We start from the raw sequence: 15,563 nt of genomic DNA on the forward strand, positions 1-15,563 counted from the left end.
CCTTGGCTGGCAAAACTAACACCATATATAGCCCCAGAGGCTATATAGGTGTATATTAACCCCTGCCAGAAACGATAAAATAGCGGGAGAAAGCCCGCCGAAAAAGGGGCGGAGCCAACTCCCTCAGCACACTGGCGCCATTATTCCCTCACAGCTTCGCTGGAAGGAAGCTCTCTGGCTCTCCCCTGCAGTCCTGCACTACAGAAAGGGTAAAAAAGAGAGGGGGGGGCACAATTTAGGCGCAGTATATATAGATTATAGGCAGCTATAGGGGAAAACACTCTGTATAGTGATATCCCTGTGTTATATAGCGCCCTGGTGTGTGCTGGCATACTCTCCCTCTGTCTCCCCAAAGGGCTTTGTGGGGTCCTGTCCTCTAAGAGCATTCCCTGTGTGTCTGCTGTGTGTCGGTACTGCTGTGTCGACATGTATGATGAGGATAATGATGTGGAGGCGGAGCAAATGCCTGTGAATGTGATGTCACCCCCTGTGGGGTCGACACCAGTGTGGATGGACTTATGGAAGGAATTACGTGACAGTGTCAGCTCCTTACATAAAAGGTTTGACGACATAGGACAGCCGGCTACTCAGCTTGTGCCTGTCCAAGCGTCTCAAATGTCATCAGGGGCTATAAAACGCCCGCTACCTCAGATGACAGATACAGATGTCGACACGGATACCGACTCCAGTGTCGACGATGATAAGACGAGTGTACCCTCCAATAGATCCACCCGTTATATGATTGAGGCTATGAAAAATGTATTACACATTTCTGATGATACCCCAGGTACCACAAAAAAGGGTATTATGTTTGGTGAGAAAAAACTACCAGTAGTTTTTCCTGCATCTGACGAATTAAATGAGGTGTGTGAGGAAGCGTGGACTTCCCCAGATAAGAAATTGATCATTTCTAAACGGTTAATGGCTGCGTACCCTTTCCCGCCAGAGGATAGGTCACGCTGGGAAACACCCCCTAGGGTAGATAAAGCATTGACACGCTTATCAAAGAAGGTGGCACTACCGTCTCCGGATACGGCCGCCCTAAAAGAACCTGCTGATAGAAAGCTGGAAAGTACCCTAAAAGCTATATACACACACACTGGCATTATATTGAGACCCGCTATTGCATCAGCTTGGATGTGCAGTGCTGCTGCTGCGTGGTCAGACTCCCTGTCGGAAAACATTGATACCATGGATAGGGACAATATTTTGCTAACGATTGACCATATAAAAGACGCGGTCTTATACATGCGTGATGCACAGAGGGATATTTGCCGGCTGGCATCAAAAATAAGCGCTATGTCCATTACCGCCAGACGGGGGTTATGGACTAGGCAATGGTCAGGTGATGCCGACTCCAAGCGGCACATGGAAGTTTTACCCTATAAAGGGGCGGAACTTTTTGGGGAAGATCTTTCAGACCTCGTTTCCACAGCTACTGCTGGGAAATCGACTTTTTTGCCACAGGCTACCCCACTGCAAAAGAAAGCACCGTATTATCAGGTACAGTCCTTTCGGCCCCAGAAAAATAAGCGGGCTAGAGGCTCATCCTTTCTGCCGAGGGGCAGAGGAAGGGGGAAAAAGCTGCAGCACACAGCTAGTTCCCAGGAGCAGAAGTCCTCCCCTGCGTCCGGTAAGTCCACAGCATGACGCTGGGGCTGCTCAGGCGGAATCTGGAACGGTGGGGGCACGTCTCAGGTTTTTCAGCACACAGTGGGCTCTCTCACAAGTGGATCCCTAGGTTCTTCAAGTAGTATCTCAGGGGTACAGGCTGGAATTCGAGACGTCCCCCCCCCCCCCCGCCGTTTCCTAAAATCTGCCTTGCCGGCAACTCCCTCTGCCAGGGAGGCAGTGTTGGTGGCTATTCAAAAACTGTATTCACAGAAAGTGATCGTCAAGGTACCCCTCCTTCAGCAAGGAAAGGGTTACTACTCCACAATGTTTGTGGTACCGAAACCGGACGGTTCGGTGAGACCCATCTTAAATTTAAAAACCTTGAACACTTATATCAAAAGGTTCAAGTTCAAGATGGAATCGCTCAGGGCGGTTATTGCGAGCCTGGAGGAGGGGGATTACATGGTATCCCTGGACATCAAGGATGCGTACCTGCATGTCCCCATTTACCCTCCGCACCAGGAGTACCTCAGATTTGTGGTACAGGACTGTCACTATCAGTTCCAGACGCTGCCGTTCGGGTTATCCACGGCACCGAGGGTCTTTACCAAGGTAATGGCCGAAATGATGATACTCCTTCGCAAGAAGGGAGTTTAATTATCCCGTACTTGGACGATCTCCTGATAAAGGCGAGGTCCAAAGAACAGTTGATAGTGGGGGTGGCACTTTTTCAGGAAGTGCTACAACAGCACGGCTGGATTCTAAACATTCCAAAGTCACAGCTGGTCCCGACGACACGTCTTCTGTTCCTGGGAATGATTCTGGACACAGACCAGAAAAGAGTGTTTCTTCCACTGGAAAAAGCAGAGGAATTTTCATCTCTGGTCAGAGACATTCTAAAACCAGGAAAAGTGTCGGTACATCAATGCACACGAGTCCTGGGAAAAATGGTAGCTTCGTACGAAGCAATTCCATTCGGAAGGTTCCACGCAAGGACGTTCCAGTGGGACCTGTTGGACAAATGGTCCGGGTCCCATCTCCAGATGCAACAGCGGATAACCCTATCGGCCAGAACCAGGGTGTCGCTGCTGTGGTGGCTGCAGAGGGCTCATCTACTAGAGGGCCGCAGATTCAGAATACAGGACTGGGTCCTGGTGACCATGGATGCCAGCCTTCGGGGCTGGGGAGCAGTCACAAAGGGAAGAAATTTCCAGGGACTGTGGTCAAATCAGGAGATTTCTCTTCACATAAATATCCTGGAGCTAAGGGCCATTTACAATGCCCTAAGCCAGGCAAGACCCCTGCTTCAAAACCAGCCGGTACTGATCCAGTCAGACAACATCACGGCGGTCGCCCATGTAAACAGACAGGGCGGCACGAGAAGCAGGATGGCGATGGCAGAAGCCACAAGGATTCTCAGATGGGCAGAGAATCATGTGTTAGCACTGACGGCAGTGTTCATTCCGGGAGTGGACAACTGGGAAGCAGACTTCCTCAGCAGGCACGACCTCCACCCGGGAGAATGGGGACTTCATCCAGAAGTCTTCCAAATGCTGGTCAACCGGTGGGAAAAACCACAGGTAGACATGATGGCGTCCCGCCTCAACAAGAAGTTGAAAAGATATTGCGCCCGGTCAAGAGACCCTCAGGCGATAGCGGTGGACGCTCTAGTGACACCATGGGTGTACCAGTCGGTTTATGTGTTTCCTCCTCTACCTCTCATACCCAAGGTACTGAGAATAATAAGAAGGCGAGGAGTAAAAACCATACTCGTGGTTCCGGATTGGCCAAGAAAAGCTTGGTACCCGGAACTTCAAGAGATGCTTACAGAGGACCCTTGGCCTCTGCCGCTCAGACAAGACCTGCTGCAGCAGGGACCCTGTCTGTTCCAAGACTTACCGCGGCTGCGTTTGACGGCATGGCGGTTGAACACCGGATCCTGAAGGAAAAGGGTATTCCGGAGGAAGTCATCCCTACCCTGATCAAAGCCAGGAAGGATGTCACCGCAAGACATTATCACCGCATTTGGCGAAAATATGTTGCTTGGTGTGAGGCCATGAAGGCCCCGACGGAGGAATTTCAACTGGGTCGATTCCTGCACTTCCTGCAAGCAGGGGTGACGTTGGGCCTCAAATTGGGGTCCATAAAGGTCCAGATTTCGGCTCTGTCGATTTTCTTCCAAAAAGAACTGGCTTCACTGCCCGAAGTTCAGACTTTTGTCAAAGGAGTACTGCATATTCAGCCTCCTTTTGTGCCCCCAGTGGCACCTTGGGATCTCAATGTGGTTTTGGCATTCCTGAAATCACATTGGTTCGAACCACTTAAGACTGTGGATTTAAAATATCTCACGTGGAAAGTGGTCATGCTGTTGGCCTTGGCGTCGGCCAGGCGGGTTTCAGAATTGGCGGCTTTGTCTTGTAAAAGCCCTTATCTGATTTTCCATATGGATAGGGCAGAATTGAGGACTCGTCCTCAGTTTCTCCCAAAGGTGGTCTCAGCTTTTCACTTGAACCAACCTATTGTGGTGCCTGCGGCTACTAGGGACTTGGAGGATTCCAAGTTGCTGGACGTAGTCAGGGCCCTAAAAATGTATATTTCCAGGACGGCTGGAGTCAGAAAGACTGACTCGCTGTTTATCCTGTATGCACCCACCAAGCTGGGTGCTCCTGCTTCTAAGCAGTCTATTGCGCGCTGGATTTGTAGCACTATTCAGCTGGCGCATTCTGCGGTAGGCTTACCGCAGCATAAATCTGTAAAAGCCCATTCCACACTTGGCTCATCTTGGGCGGCTGCCCGAGGGGTCTCGGCTTTACAACTTTGCCGAGCAGCTACTTGGTCGGGGGCAAACACGTTTGCAAAATTCTACAAATTTGATACCCTGGCTGAGGAGGACCTGGAATTCTCTCATTCGGTGCTGCAGAGTCATCCGCACTCTCCCGCCCGTTTGGGAGCTTTGGTATAATCCCCATGGTCCTTACGGAGTCCCCAGCATCCACTAGGACGTCAGAGAAAATAAGATTTTACTCACCGGTAAATCTATTTCTCGTAGTCCGTAATGGATGCTGGGCGCCCATCCCAAGTGCGGATTGTCTGCAATACCAATAATAATAATAATAATATTGTTACAAAAATCGGGTTTTGTTGTGAGCCATCTCTTCAGAGACTCCATTTGTTATCATACTGTTAACCGGGGTTCCTATCACGTGTTATATGGTGTGATTGGTGTGGCTGGTATGAGTCTTACCCGGGATTCAAAAATCCTTCCTTATTGTGTCAGCTCTTCCGGGCACAGTTCCTAACTGAGGCTTGGAGGAGGGTCATAGGGGGAGGAGCCAGTGCACACCAGATAGTCCTAAATCTTTCTTAGATGTGCCCAGTCTCCTGCAGAGCCGTCTATTCCCCATGGTCCTTACGGAGTCCCCAGCATCCACTACGGACTACGAGAAATAGATTTACCGGTGAGTAAAATCTTATTTTTTGTATGGCCCCCAAAGGATTTTCTAAATATCCAAATGGCCCTTTGTAGAAAAAAGGTTCCCCACCCCTGCTCTACGGACTATGAGAAAAGGATTTACCGGTAGGTAATTAAAATCCTATTTTTGCATAGGTCTTGTACAAACATTTAATATTTTGAGTATGCACTATCTGTGTGTGCTATGTTATATCTAGCAATATATCCTTGTTTGAAGGGATATTGAATCAATAATAGTTTGCTGAAAAGTACAAAATATTGTCTGTGCATGAACTCAACACTTTACATACGGGTCGATTCAATTCTCTGACTGTTGAATAGCGCCGGGAATTAGCTCCCGGTGCTATTCAATACAGCGCCAAGTGACACTCAATTGTTGGTAATTTTTCTCTCACCCCCGGGGGATGCGAGAGGAAATCCGAGAAAAGTGCTGCCGCGCGGCCTGCGCGAGGCTGATTCTGTCAGGAATCAGCATCGCGGTGGGGAGTTAAGTTGGAGAATGCCCATTCTCCCGACAAATCAACCTGTTAAATCCAGGAGAACGGGCATTCGCCGACTTAACTTGAGCTGAATTGAATAGCGACGGGAGCTAATTCCCGGCGCTATTCAACTGTGGGAGAATTGAATCAACCCCACAGTGTTTGTGTGTTTCTAGAGTCAGTCACGTTGCCGGCTGTCGGGATCCCGGCGATCAGGATACCGGTGCCGGAATCCCGACACCTGGTGAAATGCCAGCGGTTGGAATCCTGACCGTTGCCCAGATCCCCCACTTGGGTGGTGGTTCACGCCACCACCCGAGGGGGAATGGATTTAATGTGGTCGCCACCACGAAAGTGGCAAGCGCATCAAGCTCACCAAGGGACACTCTGCGCTTGCCGCCAGCATTCTGGCTGTTGGGACTTCTGCGTCGATCTGCTGAACGCCAGGATCCCGACAGCCAGGCTATCATACGGATTCCGTTTATTTCATCCAGTAACTCAGCAATTTTTTTATTTTCTATATTGTGGGTATATTTAATTATGTTTTTGATTATTAATCCATGTCATTATTTGATGTTTCCATATACAGTATTTAAGAATGCATACTAAAGAAAACTGTGTATCAACTGTAACCAATGACTCTAAACTCAATTAGTCCCCCAACGGGTCATGTTTTGTAATTTCTTTGTTCATGCACAGGTGATTTAATCTTTTTTTTTTATTTTATTTTTTATTGCTGTATTAATAATTAATAATTATTCTACCTGTTTCCACAGACTGGTATCTTCAAAACATGACCTGTTGGGGGTATATGAGGGTTGCAGTTGAGAACCACTGTTTTAAACCAAACTGGGAAGGTGCATACACATGGTGAGATTTATCCTTGCGATTTTGATTATATAGTCAGAATCGCAAGGAAAGTTAATGCAAATTGCAAGGTGTTAGCCACCTTGCGATACCGATGCGATCCTGATGCATACTCCCGTGGGGTCTGTATCAGAAGGCTAGATAGACTGCAGGCAAGTCAATTTTGACTATCTAGTATTAAAGTATAGTCAAAATCGCACATAGCCAAAATCTCACCGTGTGTATGCACTTACAGCAGGCATTCCCAACCACGGTCCTCAAGCCACACCAACAGTGCAGGTTTTAGTGATATCCAGGCTTCAGCACAGGTGACTTGATTAGTAGCTCAGTTATTTTGATTTAACCATCTGTGCTGCAGCCTGGATATCACTAAAACCTGCACTGTTGGTGTGCCTTGAGGACCGTGGTTGGGAATACCTGACTTACAGAGTGGGTGGAAAAAAAACAAGGGTTGATGCGGTTAACCACTTATGTAGCTGACAATTTTGTTTCTGCACAAAAATACTCACTGACTAATTGTCATGGTTTTTTTTTTTTGTCGATTATCAGTCTCCCTTGCTGCAGCTGATCTCTGCACATGCAGTGGTCAGCTAACGTCCTGGGAGAGGAACGAACGTCCCCCTCCATGCAATGTGCTCCAGAGTGCAATGCTGGCTGCACGGCATTCTGGGGAGCAATTCCGGCAGTGATGTTGGCAGCCAGAGACCTCAGCATCCCTGCTGGGACCGGGCCACAACAGGGGCAATAAATGACGGAGTCTTCAGAGAGCAAGGGGCTGCGGGTGGCGGGGGAAGCGCGTTGCATGTGACATAACGTACACCTAGCTCCTGTTATATCACATGCGTCCATGCCACTTTGAGTAGTTAAAACACAAATATTAGGTTCAAAAACTTACAACTGACTGGATATTTGCTTGTGTGTGTCCATTCACAGGCTCTTTCGGTGCTTCACCAGCTCACAGTATTGGGTCACACTCTTGTGGTTGAATATGCCAAGGAAGACGACATTCACTTACCAGACCAGCCTTCCTTTTCAACAAAGAAGAAAAGGTTTGTAGATACTTTTACTGCGAATCAAAGGTATGAAGACTGATGGAAATTACAGATAGTTGTAAGACACGTCTGTCTATATACCAGTTTAATTCCCATGTAGCTGTACCTAGTGACTTGGCTGCAATGAGGCTGCCTTTTCAGCCAGAAGTGTCCTGCACCTTTTGACTACACTACAGGGAGTAAACTTCATATAATGAATACAGATTTGAACAACATATCCCCCAACCTAATTTCCTCATCACCAATTTGCTTCATTTGGGGAAATGGGGGCAGTGAAAGGTCCAATAGGGTTTTCATACAATTTATATAATTGGTTTCTGTTGATACGATACAGTCTTCTGAGCAGTGTATCCAACAGTTCTTGCAAGTGTTCTCTTGTAGAAATGGAAATCTTGAAGTTCTCTACTTGGCTCCTTACACTGTTTAAACAATCTGATGTGTGTATAAATATTGTGTGCTATTAAATCTGATCTAATATCAGCTTCTTAACATTTTAAACAGTGGAGAAAAAGCAGATACAAGTAAAGACTCAAAACTCCCAGATCAGGTCTCCATTGAGAGAGGAATAGCACCTAACCATGGGTTTGTATTTTGTTCCTGTTCATATCCTATAGATAAAATGTGGTTCTAATGCTGTAATTTATGTCCTTCACGGTAAATGCCTAGTATGCTTTGTATACTTTGTGACCACATCTTCTCTTGCTGTCCGTGGTTTGGTTACTGGCAAAATGCTATATAGACAAAATCAATATTATAAAGTAGCTCAGTGATTAAAAATGATGATGGCACCAGCCTGCCTGCTTCGTGGGACTGGGATGGGAGGGGGACGGCCCAACCTCTTGAAGGGTTAATGGTCCCGTTTCCTGCTGACAGGACACTAGCTCCTGAGGGAACTATTCCCAAGCCCCACCACGGCGAGCGTACATTCTCTTAGCACACCGCCACCCCTAACAGAGCCAGAAGAAAGAACAGTGGTGAGTACTAAGCCGGCGTCCCGGTTAGCGGGTCGACGGTCATTATGGTGGCGCGAGGGTACGGAGACGCACGGCTTCTAACCGGGCTGATTGCGTCTCCAGACTCCGTACACAACTGCGTCTCAGTACACAGTACCCACATTGGCCAACAAAGCCTTAAAATGGATTGGTCTCCATTTTAAGCACAAATGATCTCAGCCAGTATAAAAAAAAGCGGGAAGACCACGCACCATTGAAGGGGCAGGGCTTCACTTTGAGCGGATCCAGCAGCTCACCAGCGCCATTTTCCCTCTGCAGTGGACACAGGCGCTGACTGACAAGGACACGCAGCTCCTCCGGAGAGACTTCCAGATTACCTCAGCGGTACCAGGGGGTCATAGCAGTGGGGAAGGGGGGGGGTTCAGCGTTTAATAAAGTACTAAGTCCCCAATCTGGGTACTTAGGTGGTCATTCCGAGTTGTTCGCTCGTTGCCGTTTTTCGCAACGCGGCTTTTATGTGGAACATGCGCTTGGTACGCAGCGCGCATGCGTTAAGTTATTTAACACTAAACTTTGGAGATTTACACAAGCTCGAGCGACGTTTTTTCAACGCTCAAGTGATCGTAGTATGATTGACAGGAAGTGGGTGTTTCTGGGCGGAAACTGGCCGTTTTCAGGGAGTGTGCTAAAAAACGCAGGCATGCTAGGCAAAAACGCAGGAGTGGCTGGGGAAACGGGGGAGTGGCTGGCTGAACGCAGGGCGTGTTTGTGACGTCAAACCAGGAACTAAACAGACTGAGCTGATCGCAAACCAGGAGTAAGTCTGGAGCTACTCAGAAACTGCTGCAAATTATTTAGTAGCAGTTCTGCTAATCTTTCGTTCGCAATTCTGCTAAGCTAAGATACACTCCCAGAGGGCGGCGGCCTAGCGTTTGCAATGCTGCTAAAAGCAGCTAGCGAGCGAACAACTCGGAATGAGGGCCTTAGTCTGCGACCCTGCTAAGCTTGACATTAGCAATAAGGGCGCGGTATGCTGGCTCCAAAATATCTGTGTCTCCCTGGAAGGGCACTTTGTTGGGTAATTGTGCTTTTCTTTGTTGGGTAATTGTGCTTTTAACCTTTCCTGTGTGTTTGTGTGTGTGTGTGCTGTCACATTTACAATATGTCAGGCAAAGAGTGTGTTTAATGTATGACAAAGTGTTCCTCTTCCCCAGGGAGCTCATTGCTATGTGTTCAGTGTACCTTCCCAGACTAGCGGGGCTGAACCAGCGTGGCTGAATTCCATTAAAGGAATGATTTCCAATATCTCTAATAAATTGTCCCGCAATGAGAAAGAGACGCAATACTTAAGACAGTCTGTGGATGAGATTATGAACAGAGACTCTGTCCCAAAAGAAGCATCTCAGTCCCCTGCCATTTGCCCACAAAAACGAACTCTGGCCCATATCCTGCAGTCTGACGCTGAGGGATCAGACATGGAGGAGGGAGAGGTGGATTCAGAAAGGGGGGAGAGGGGACGCTGCTCTGTCACAGGGAATTGAGGCTCTTATAGAAGCTATCAGAGACGTGCTACAAATTCCTGATAAGGTGACAGAGGAGTGTGAGGAATCTTATTTTGTGTAAAAAAAAAAAGTCCTGTGTCAAAGGAATTGAATACCCTGTTTGAAGAACCGTGGGTTAATCCTGATAAGAAATTCCAAATCCCTAAAAGGTTACTCTCATCTTTTTCTTGTCCTCCTGAGGATAGGAAAAAATGGGAAGTCCACCTATAGTGGATGCATCTGTGTCCAGGTTGTCACGGAAGATTGTATTACCCGTCCCTGGTGCAGCCTCCCTGAAAGACATTGCTGATCGTAAAATTGAGACTACACTCAAATCTTTGTACACAGCTGCTGGGGTGGCTCAGAGACCCACTATAGCATGTGCGTGGATTACTAAAGCCATTGCTAAATGGTCGGGAAATGTAATTGAAGGGTTGGATTCCTTATCTAGGTGGGAGATTGTGTTACTCCTGTAACATATACAGGGCTCTGCAAACTTTATGGTGGCAGCCATAAAAGAAGTAGGTTTGCTTAATGCACGCACCACTGCTGTGGCATTGTCAGCACGCAGGGGCTTATGGTTACGCCAGTGGACTGCGGATGTGGACTCCAGGAAAGGCATGGAAGGTCTACCCTTCACAAGAGATGCCTTATTTGGAGATGAACTAGACAAATGGATCTCCAAAGCTACTGCGGGTAAGTCCACATATCTTCCTTGCATCTCCCCCCAACCAGGTAGACCTACTCAGCACCTACTCTACAGTCCTTTTGGACTGCCAAGTTTAAGGGAAAAGCCAGAGGATCTTCTACAGCCAAGAGAGGCGCTAGAGGTAAACCACGCAAACAAGCAACTGCCGGTTCTCAGGAACAGAGCTCCAGTTCTGCTTCCTCAAAGCCTTCTGCATGACGGTGGACCGCGATGACTGGCAGATGGGAGCCCGACTAAAAAATTTCAGTCACATCTGGCAACATCATGCCAGGATCCCTGGGTCATAGATCTTATTTTCCAGGGCTACAAACTAGTGTTTCATGTGCTCCCACCTCACAGATTCTTCAAATCAGGCTTACCAGCTTCACAAGAGGCAAGTATAAACTTACAGGATGCCATTCAAAAACTGGTACAGACTCAGGTCATTGTTCAAGTTCCACCTCATCTCCAAAACAAGGGGTATTATTTCAACTTGTTTGTGGTACCGAAACCGGATGGTTTAGTATGGCCGATTTTGAATCTAAAATCTTTGGATCCGTACTTACGTCTTTCAAATTCAAGGTGGAGTCTCTGAGAGCGGTGATCTCAGGTCTAGAGGAGGGGGGATTCCTAGTGTCTCTGGATATCAAGGATGCATACCTTCACATTCCGATCTGGCTGCCTCATCAGGCTTATCTACGCTTTACACTACAGGACTGTCACCACCAGTTCCAGGCCCTGCCATTTGGTCTCTCCACGGCACCAAGGGTGTTCACCAAGGTGATGGCAGAGATGATGTTTCTCCTCCGCAAAAAGGGAGTGAACCTAATTCTGTACCTGGACTATCTTTTATAAAGGCACCGTCCAGGGAGAGGTTGTTGAACAGCATTGGCCTCACAACCAAACTACTCCTGGGTCACGGGTGGATTCTAAATCTTCCGAAATCTCACTTAGAGTCAACTCGGAAGCTCCCTTTTCTGGGAATTGATACTGGACACAGAGTCGCAGAAAGTTTTTCTTCTGTTGGAAAAGGCATTGGTAATCCAGTCGATGGTTCGGGATATCTTAAAGCCAACCCGTATATCGGTGCATCTATGCATTCGCCTTCAAGGGAAAATTGGGGCCTCTTATGAGGCGCTTCAGTACGGAAGGTTTCATGCGAGGCCCTTTCAGCTGGATCTGTTGGACAAATGGTCTGGATCGCATCTTCACATGCACCAGAGGATTCGTCTGTCACCAAAGGCCAGGATCTCCTTTCTGTGGGGGCTACAGACTTCTCACTTAATCGATGGCCGACGGTTTGGGATTCAGAATTGGATTCTGTTAACCACAGACGCAAGCCTCAGAGGTTGGGGACCAGTCACCCAGGGAGGTGCAGTTTCAATGGAGATGGTCAAGTCAGGAAGTTGTCCTTCCAATCAACATTCTGGAACTCAGGGCTATATACAACGCCCTTCTGCAGGCCTCATATCTTCAAGATCGGGCCATTGAGGTTCAGTCGGACAATGTGATGGCAGTAACGTACATACTGCAAACCGACAGGGCGGAACGAAAAGCAGAGCAGCAATGTTAGAGGTATCAAGAATTCTCCTCTATACAGAAAAAACACTCTGGTCTTCATTCCGGGAGTAGACAACTGAGAAGCAGACTTCCTCAGCAGACCCGACCTGCACCCGGGGGAGTAGGGCCTTCACCCAGAGGTGTTCAGGTGCTTCACACGTAGATGGGGATGTCCACAAATCGACATGATGGCCTCTCGTGTCAACAAGAAGCTCAAGCTGTATTGTTCCAGGTCGAGAGACCCACAGGCAGTGGCAGTGGAAGCTCTGACAACTCCATGGGTCTATCAGATGGTGTACGTGTTCCCTCAACTTCCGCTGATCCCAAGAATTCTGAAAAGAATAAAAAGGGAAAAAGTTCAAGCACTTCTCTTTGCTCCGGACTGGCCAAGAAGGACATGGTACGCGGACCTTCTGGAGATGCTCCTGGAAGATCTGTGGCCTCTACCTCTTTGCGAGGATCTCCTGCAACGGGCTGTTCGTCTATCAAGACTTAACACGGCTACGTTTGACGGCATGGAAGTTGAACGGCTGATTCTAGCCAGGAGAGGCATCCCTGACAAGGTCATCCCGACTATGATCCAAGCCAGGAAGGGGGTAACGTCTAAACATTACCACCGTATTTGTAAGAAATACGTCTCTTGGTGTGAGAGCAGAACATATTCTGCGGTGGAATTTCATCTGGGACGTTTCTTGCTTTTTCTGCAGTCGGGTGTGGATGTGGGCCTACGTGTGGGTTCCATAAAAGTCCAGATTTCGGCCTTGTCCATTTTCTTTCAGAAACAATTAGCATCTCTTCCTGAGGACCAGACGTTCTTGAAAGGGGTTCTGCACATCCAGCCTCCCTTTGTGCCTCCCATGGAACCTTGGGATCTCAATTTGGTGCTGCAGTTCCTCCGATTGGACTGGTTTGAACCGTTACAGGAGGTAGACGTAAAATATCTTACGTGGAAAACCGTCACACTGTTGGCCTTGGCTTCAGCAAGACGTGCGTCCGAGCTGGGGGCATTTTAACACAAGAGCCCCTATTTAATCTTCCATGAGGACAGAGCTGAACTCAGGACTCAGGACAATTTCTTCCTTAGGTGGTGTCTGCGTTTCACATCAACCACCCAATTTTGGTTCCGGTTGTTACCGACACCTCTGTTACTTCAAAGTCTTTGGATGTTGTGAGGGCTTTGATGGTGTATGTGAAGAGAACAGCTCATCACAGGAAATTGGACTCGCTGTTTGTTCTTTGCGATCCCAATAAGATTGGGTGTCCTGCTTCAAAGAAGTCAATTGCACGCTGGATTAGGCTCGCTATCCAGCATGCTTATTCCACAGCAGGATTGGCGATTCCAAAATCTGTACAGGCCCGCTCGACTAGGTCAGTGGGTTCTTCTTGGGCAGCTGCCCGCGGTGTCTCGGCCTTACAGCTCTGCCGAGCAGATACTTGGTCAGGTTCGAACATGTTTGCAAAGTTTTATAAGTTTGATACCTTGGCCACTGAGGACCTTCAGTTTGGTCAATCAGTTCTGCTGACCCTCAGCTCTCTCCCACCCGGTTTATGAGCTTTGGTACTTTCTCATGGGGGTGTAGTATGAGCGACCGCCGGCATATTGACAGCTGGGCGAGCGCTGCGCTCGCCACTCTGCGGGCATGGTGGCATGCTACGTGTGCCACGCTATTCTCCCTTCGGGGGGGTCATGGACCTCCAAGAGGGAGAATGTGTCTGCATGCCGGCGGTCGGGATCCCGGCGCCGGTATGCTGGTCGTCGGGATCCCGGTCGGCGGCATACTGAAGACCACCCCCTCCATGGTACTAAGTGGATCCCCAGCATCCTCCTAGGACGTAAGAGAAAAAAGGATTTTAATTACCTACCGGTAAATCCTTTTCTCATAGTCCGTAGAGGATACTGGGCGCCCGCTCGGTGCTTCGTTCGTCCTGCACTGTTACTTGGTTAAGTATTGTTGTTTGGTTCAGCTGTTGCTGTTTCTGTTCCAAGTTTGGTTAGCATGGCTTTCCTCTTGTGTGTTGGTTCGGAATCTCACCACTATCCTTTTTATATCCTTCTCTCAAAGTATGTCCGTCTCCTCGGGCACAGTTTCCTAGACGGAGTCTGGTAGGAGGGGCATAGAGTGAGGAGCCAGCCCACACTATCAAATTCTTAGTGCCCATGGCTCCTAGTGGACCTGTCTATACCCCATGGTACTAAATGGATCTCCAGTATCCTCTACGGACTACGAGAAAAGGATTTACCGGTAGGTAAGTAAAATCCTATTATCAGTTACTTTGAATTAACAATCTGTGCTGAAACCTGGATATCGCTAAAACCTACACTGTTTGTGTGCCCTTAGGGCCGAGGTTGGGAATGCCTGGATTAAGCCGGTGTTGTTAAATCTGTTTTCTGAGTTTTATTTGCCATCACATAATCCGTTTATCACCTTTGGGGTTGACCAAAAGGATTGTTAATACTGCTTCATGTCTCTCTGGTTATAAACTTCATGCGGAAAAATCTAATGAAACAAAATGTTGATAGCTCTTAATGGTTATATAATTTTGTTTGTAGAGGGAGATTATGTTGTACAGTATATCTGACATGCAGCTGTTTAATGTACCAGAAAGAGTTCAGATAGTGTAAAGCTTTGCATGTCTTGTGATTCCATTGATCAGTCAGTCCATAGGTATTATACAATGTGTGCTTGTTAAATATTAATGGAAAAGCCAAGGTTTTTCCACGAAACGATATGGTAAACAGTGTTGTGTTTTTTTTATGAAGCTATTGGGTAATATATTGCTTTCATATTGATCATTTATAATATTAAAGGTTTTTCCAGTCTTTGGGAGAAAGGGGGCAACAGCCTCTTATACCCAAATACAGTACCCTATTGTGTTTCCTCTGGCCTTTCAGGAATGTAGATGTTTTATTCTGGAGAGAGAGGAGGAAAAGGGATGGAAACTACTTGAAATGACAAACTGACCATTCGGTCAGGAGCCAGCAGTCATTTCAGTTTTTGTCTCAGTCTCCTATGCAAATAAGAACAGCACAATGCTACCTCCATTGAATTGGCTCCCCTATACTTTGGGGCAAAGATTTTTGCACTAACCAATGTTAGAGAACAGTTTTAAGGCACTTAAATGAGGTATTATACATTAATTTGTCATCACATTTTTGTATGAACTACTTTCTTTGACAGTGTAGGACAAAATACCTGTAAACCCCCCCCCCCAATACTAGATGTTAAAAGAGCCAAGATATTGTTTTTTTTACATGTTTTGTAATTAACTATAGGTTTACATTTTCTTTACTGCTTCACCTTTTATCTATTTTAATGAAAATGTATATTTTCTTTTT

General features: G+C 47.4%; 1 protein-coding gene across 2 annotated transcripts in view; it reads left to right on the forward strand.

The window, feature by feature from the left end:
* The window catches only part of RNPC3 (RNA binding region (RNP1, RRM) containing 3), a 127,135-nt gene that overhangs the window by 33,629 nt on the left and 77,943 nt on the right, over positions 1-15,563 (forward strand). For both annotated transcript variants that reach the window (XM_063940099.1, XM_063940100.1), the window contains exons 3-4: positions 7,366-7,481; positions 7,986-8,066. In XM_063940099.1, coding sequence (XP_063796169.1) covers positions 7,366-7,481; positions 7,986-8,066 — 197 coding nt within the window. The remainder of the gene's footprint in view (positions 1-7,365; positions 7,482-7,985; positions 8,067-15,563) is intronic.

This window comes from Pseudophryne corroboree, chromosome 9 (assembly GCF_028390025.1).
Source record: "Pseudophryne corroboree isolate aPseCor3 chromosome 9, aPseCor3.hap2, whole genome shotgun sequence".
NCBI lineage: Eukaryota > Metazoa > Chordata > Amphibia > Anura > Myobatrachidae > Pseudophryne > Pseudophryne corroboree.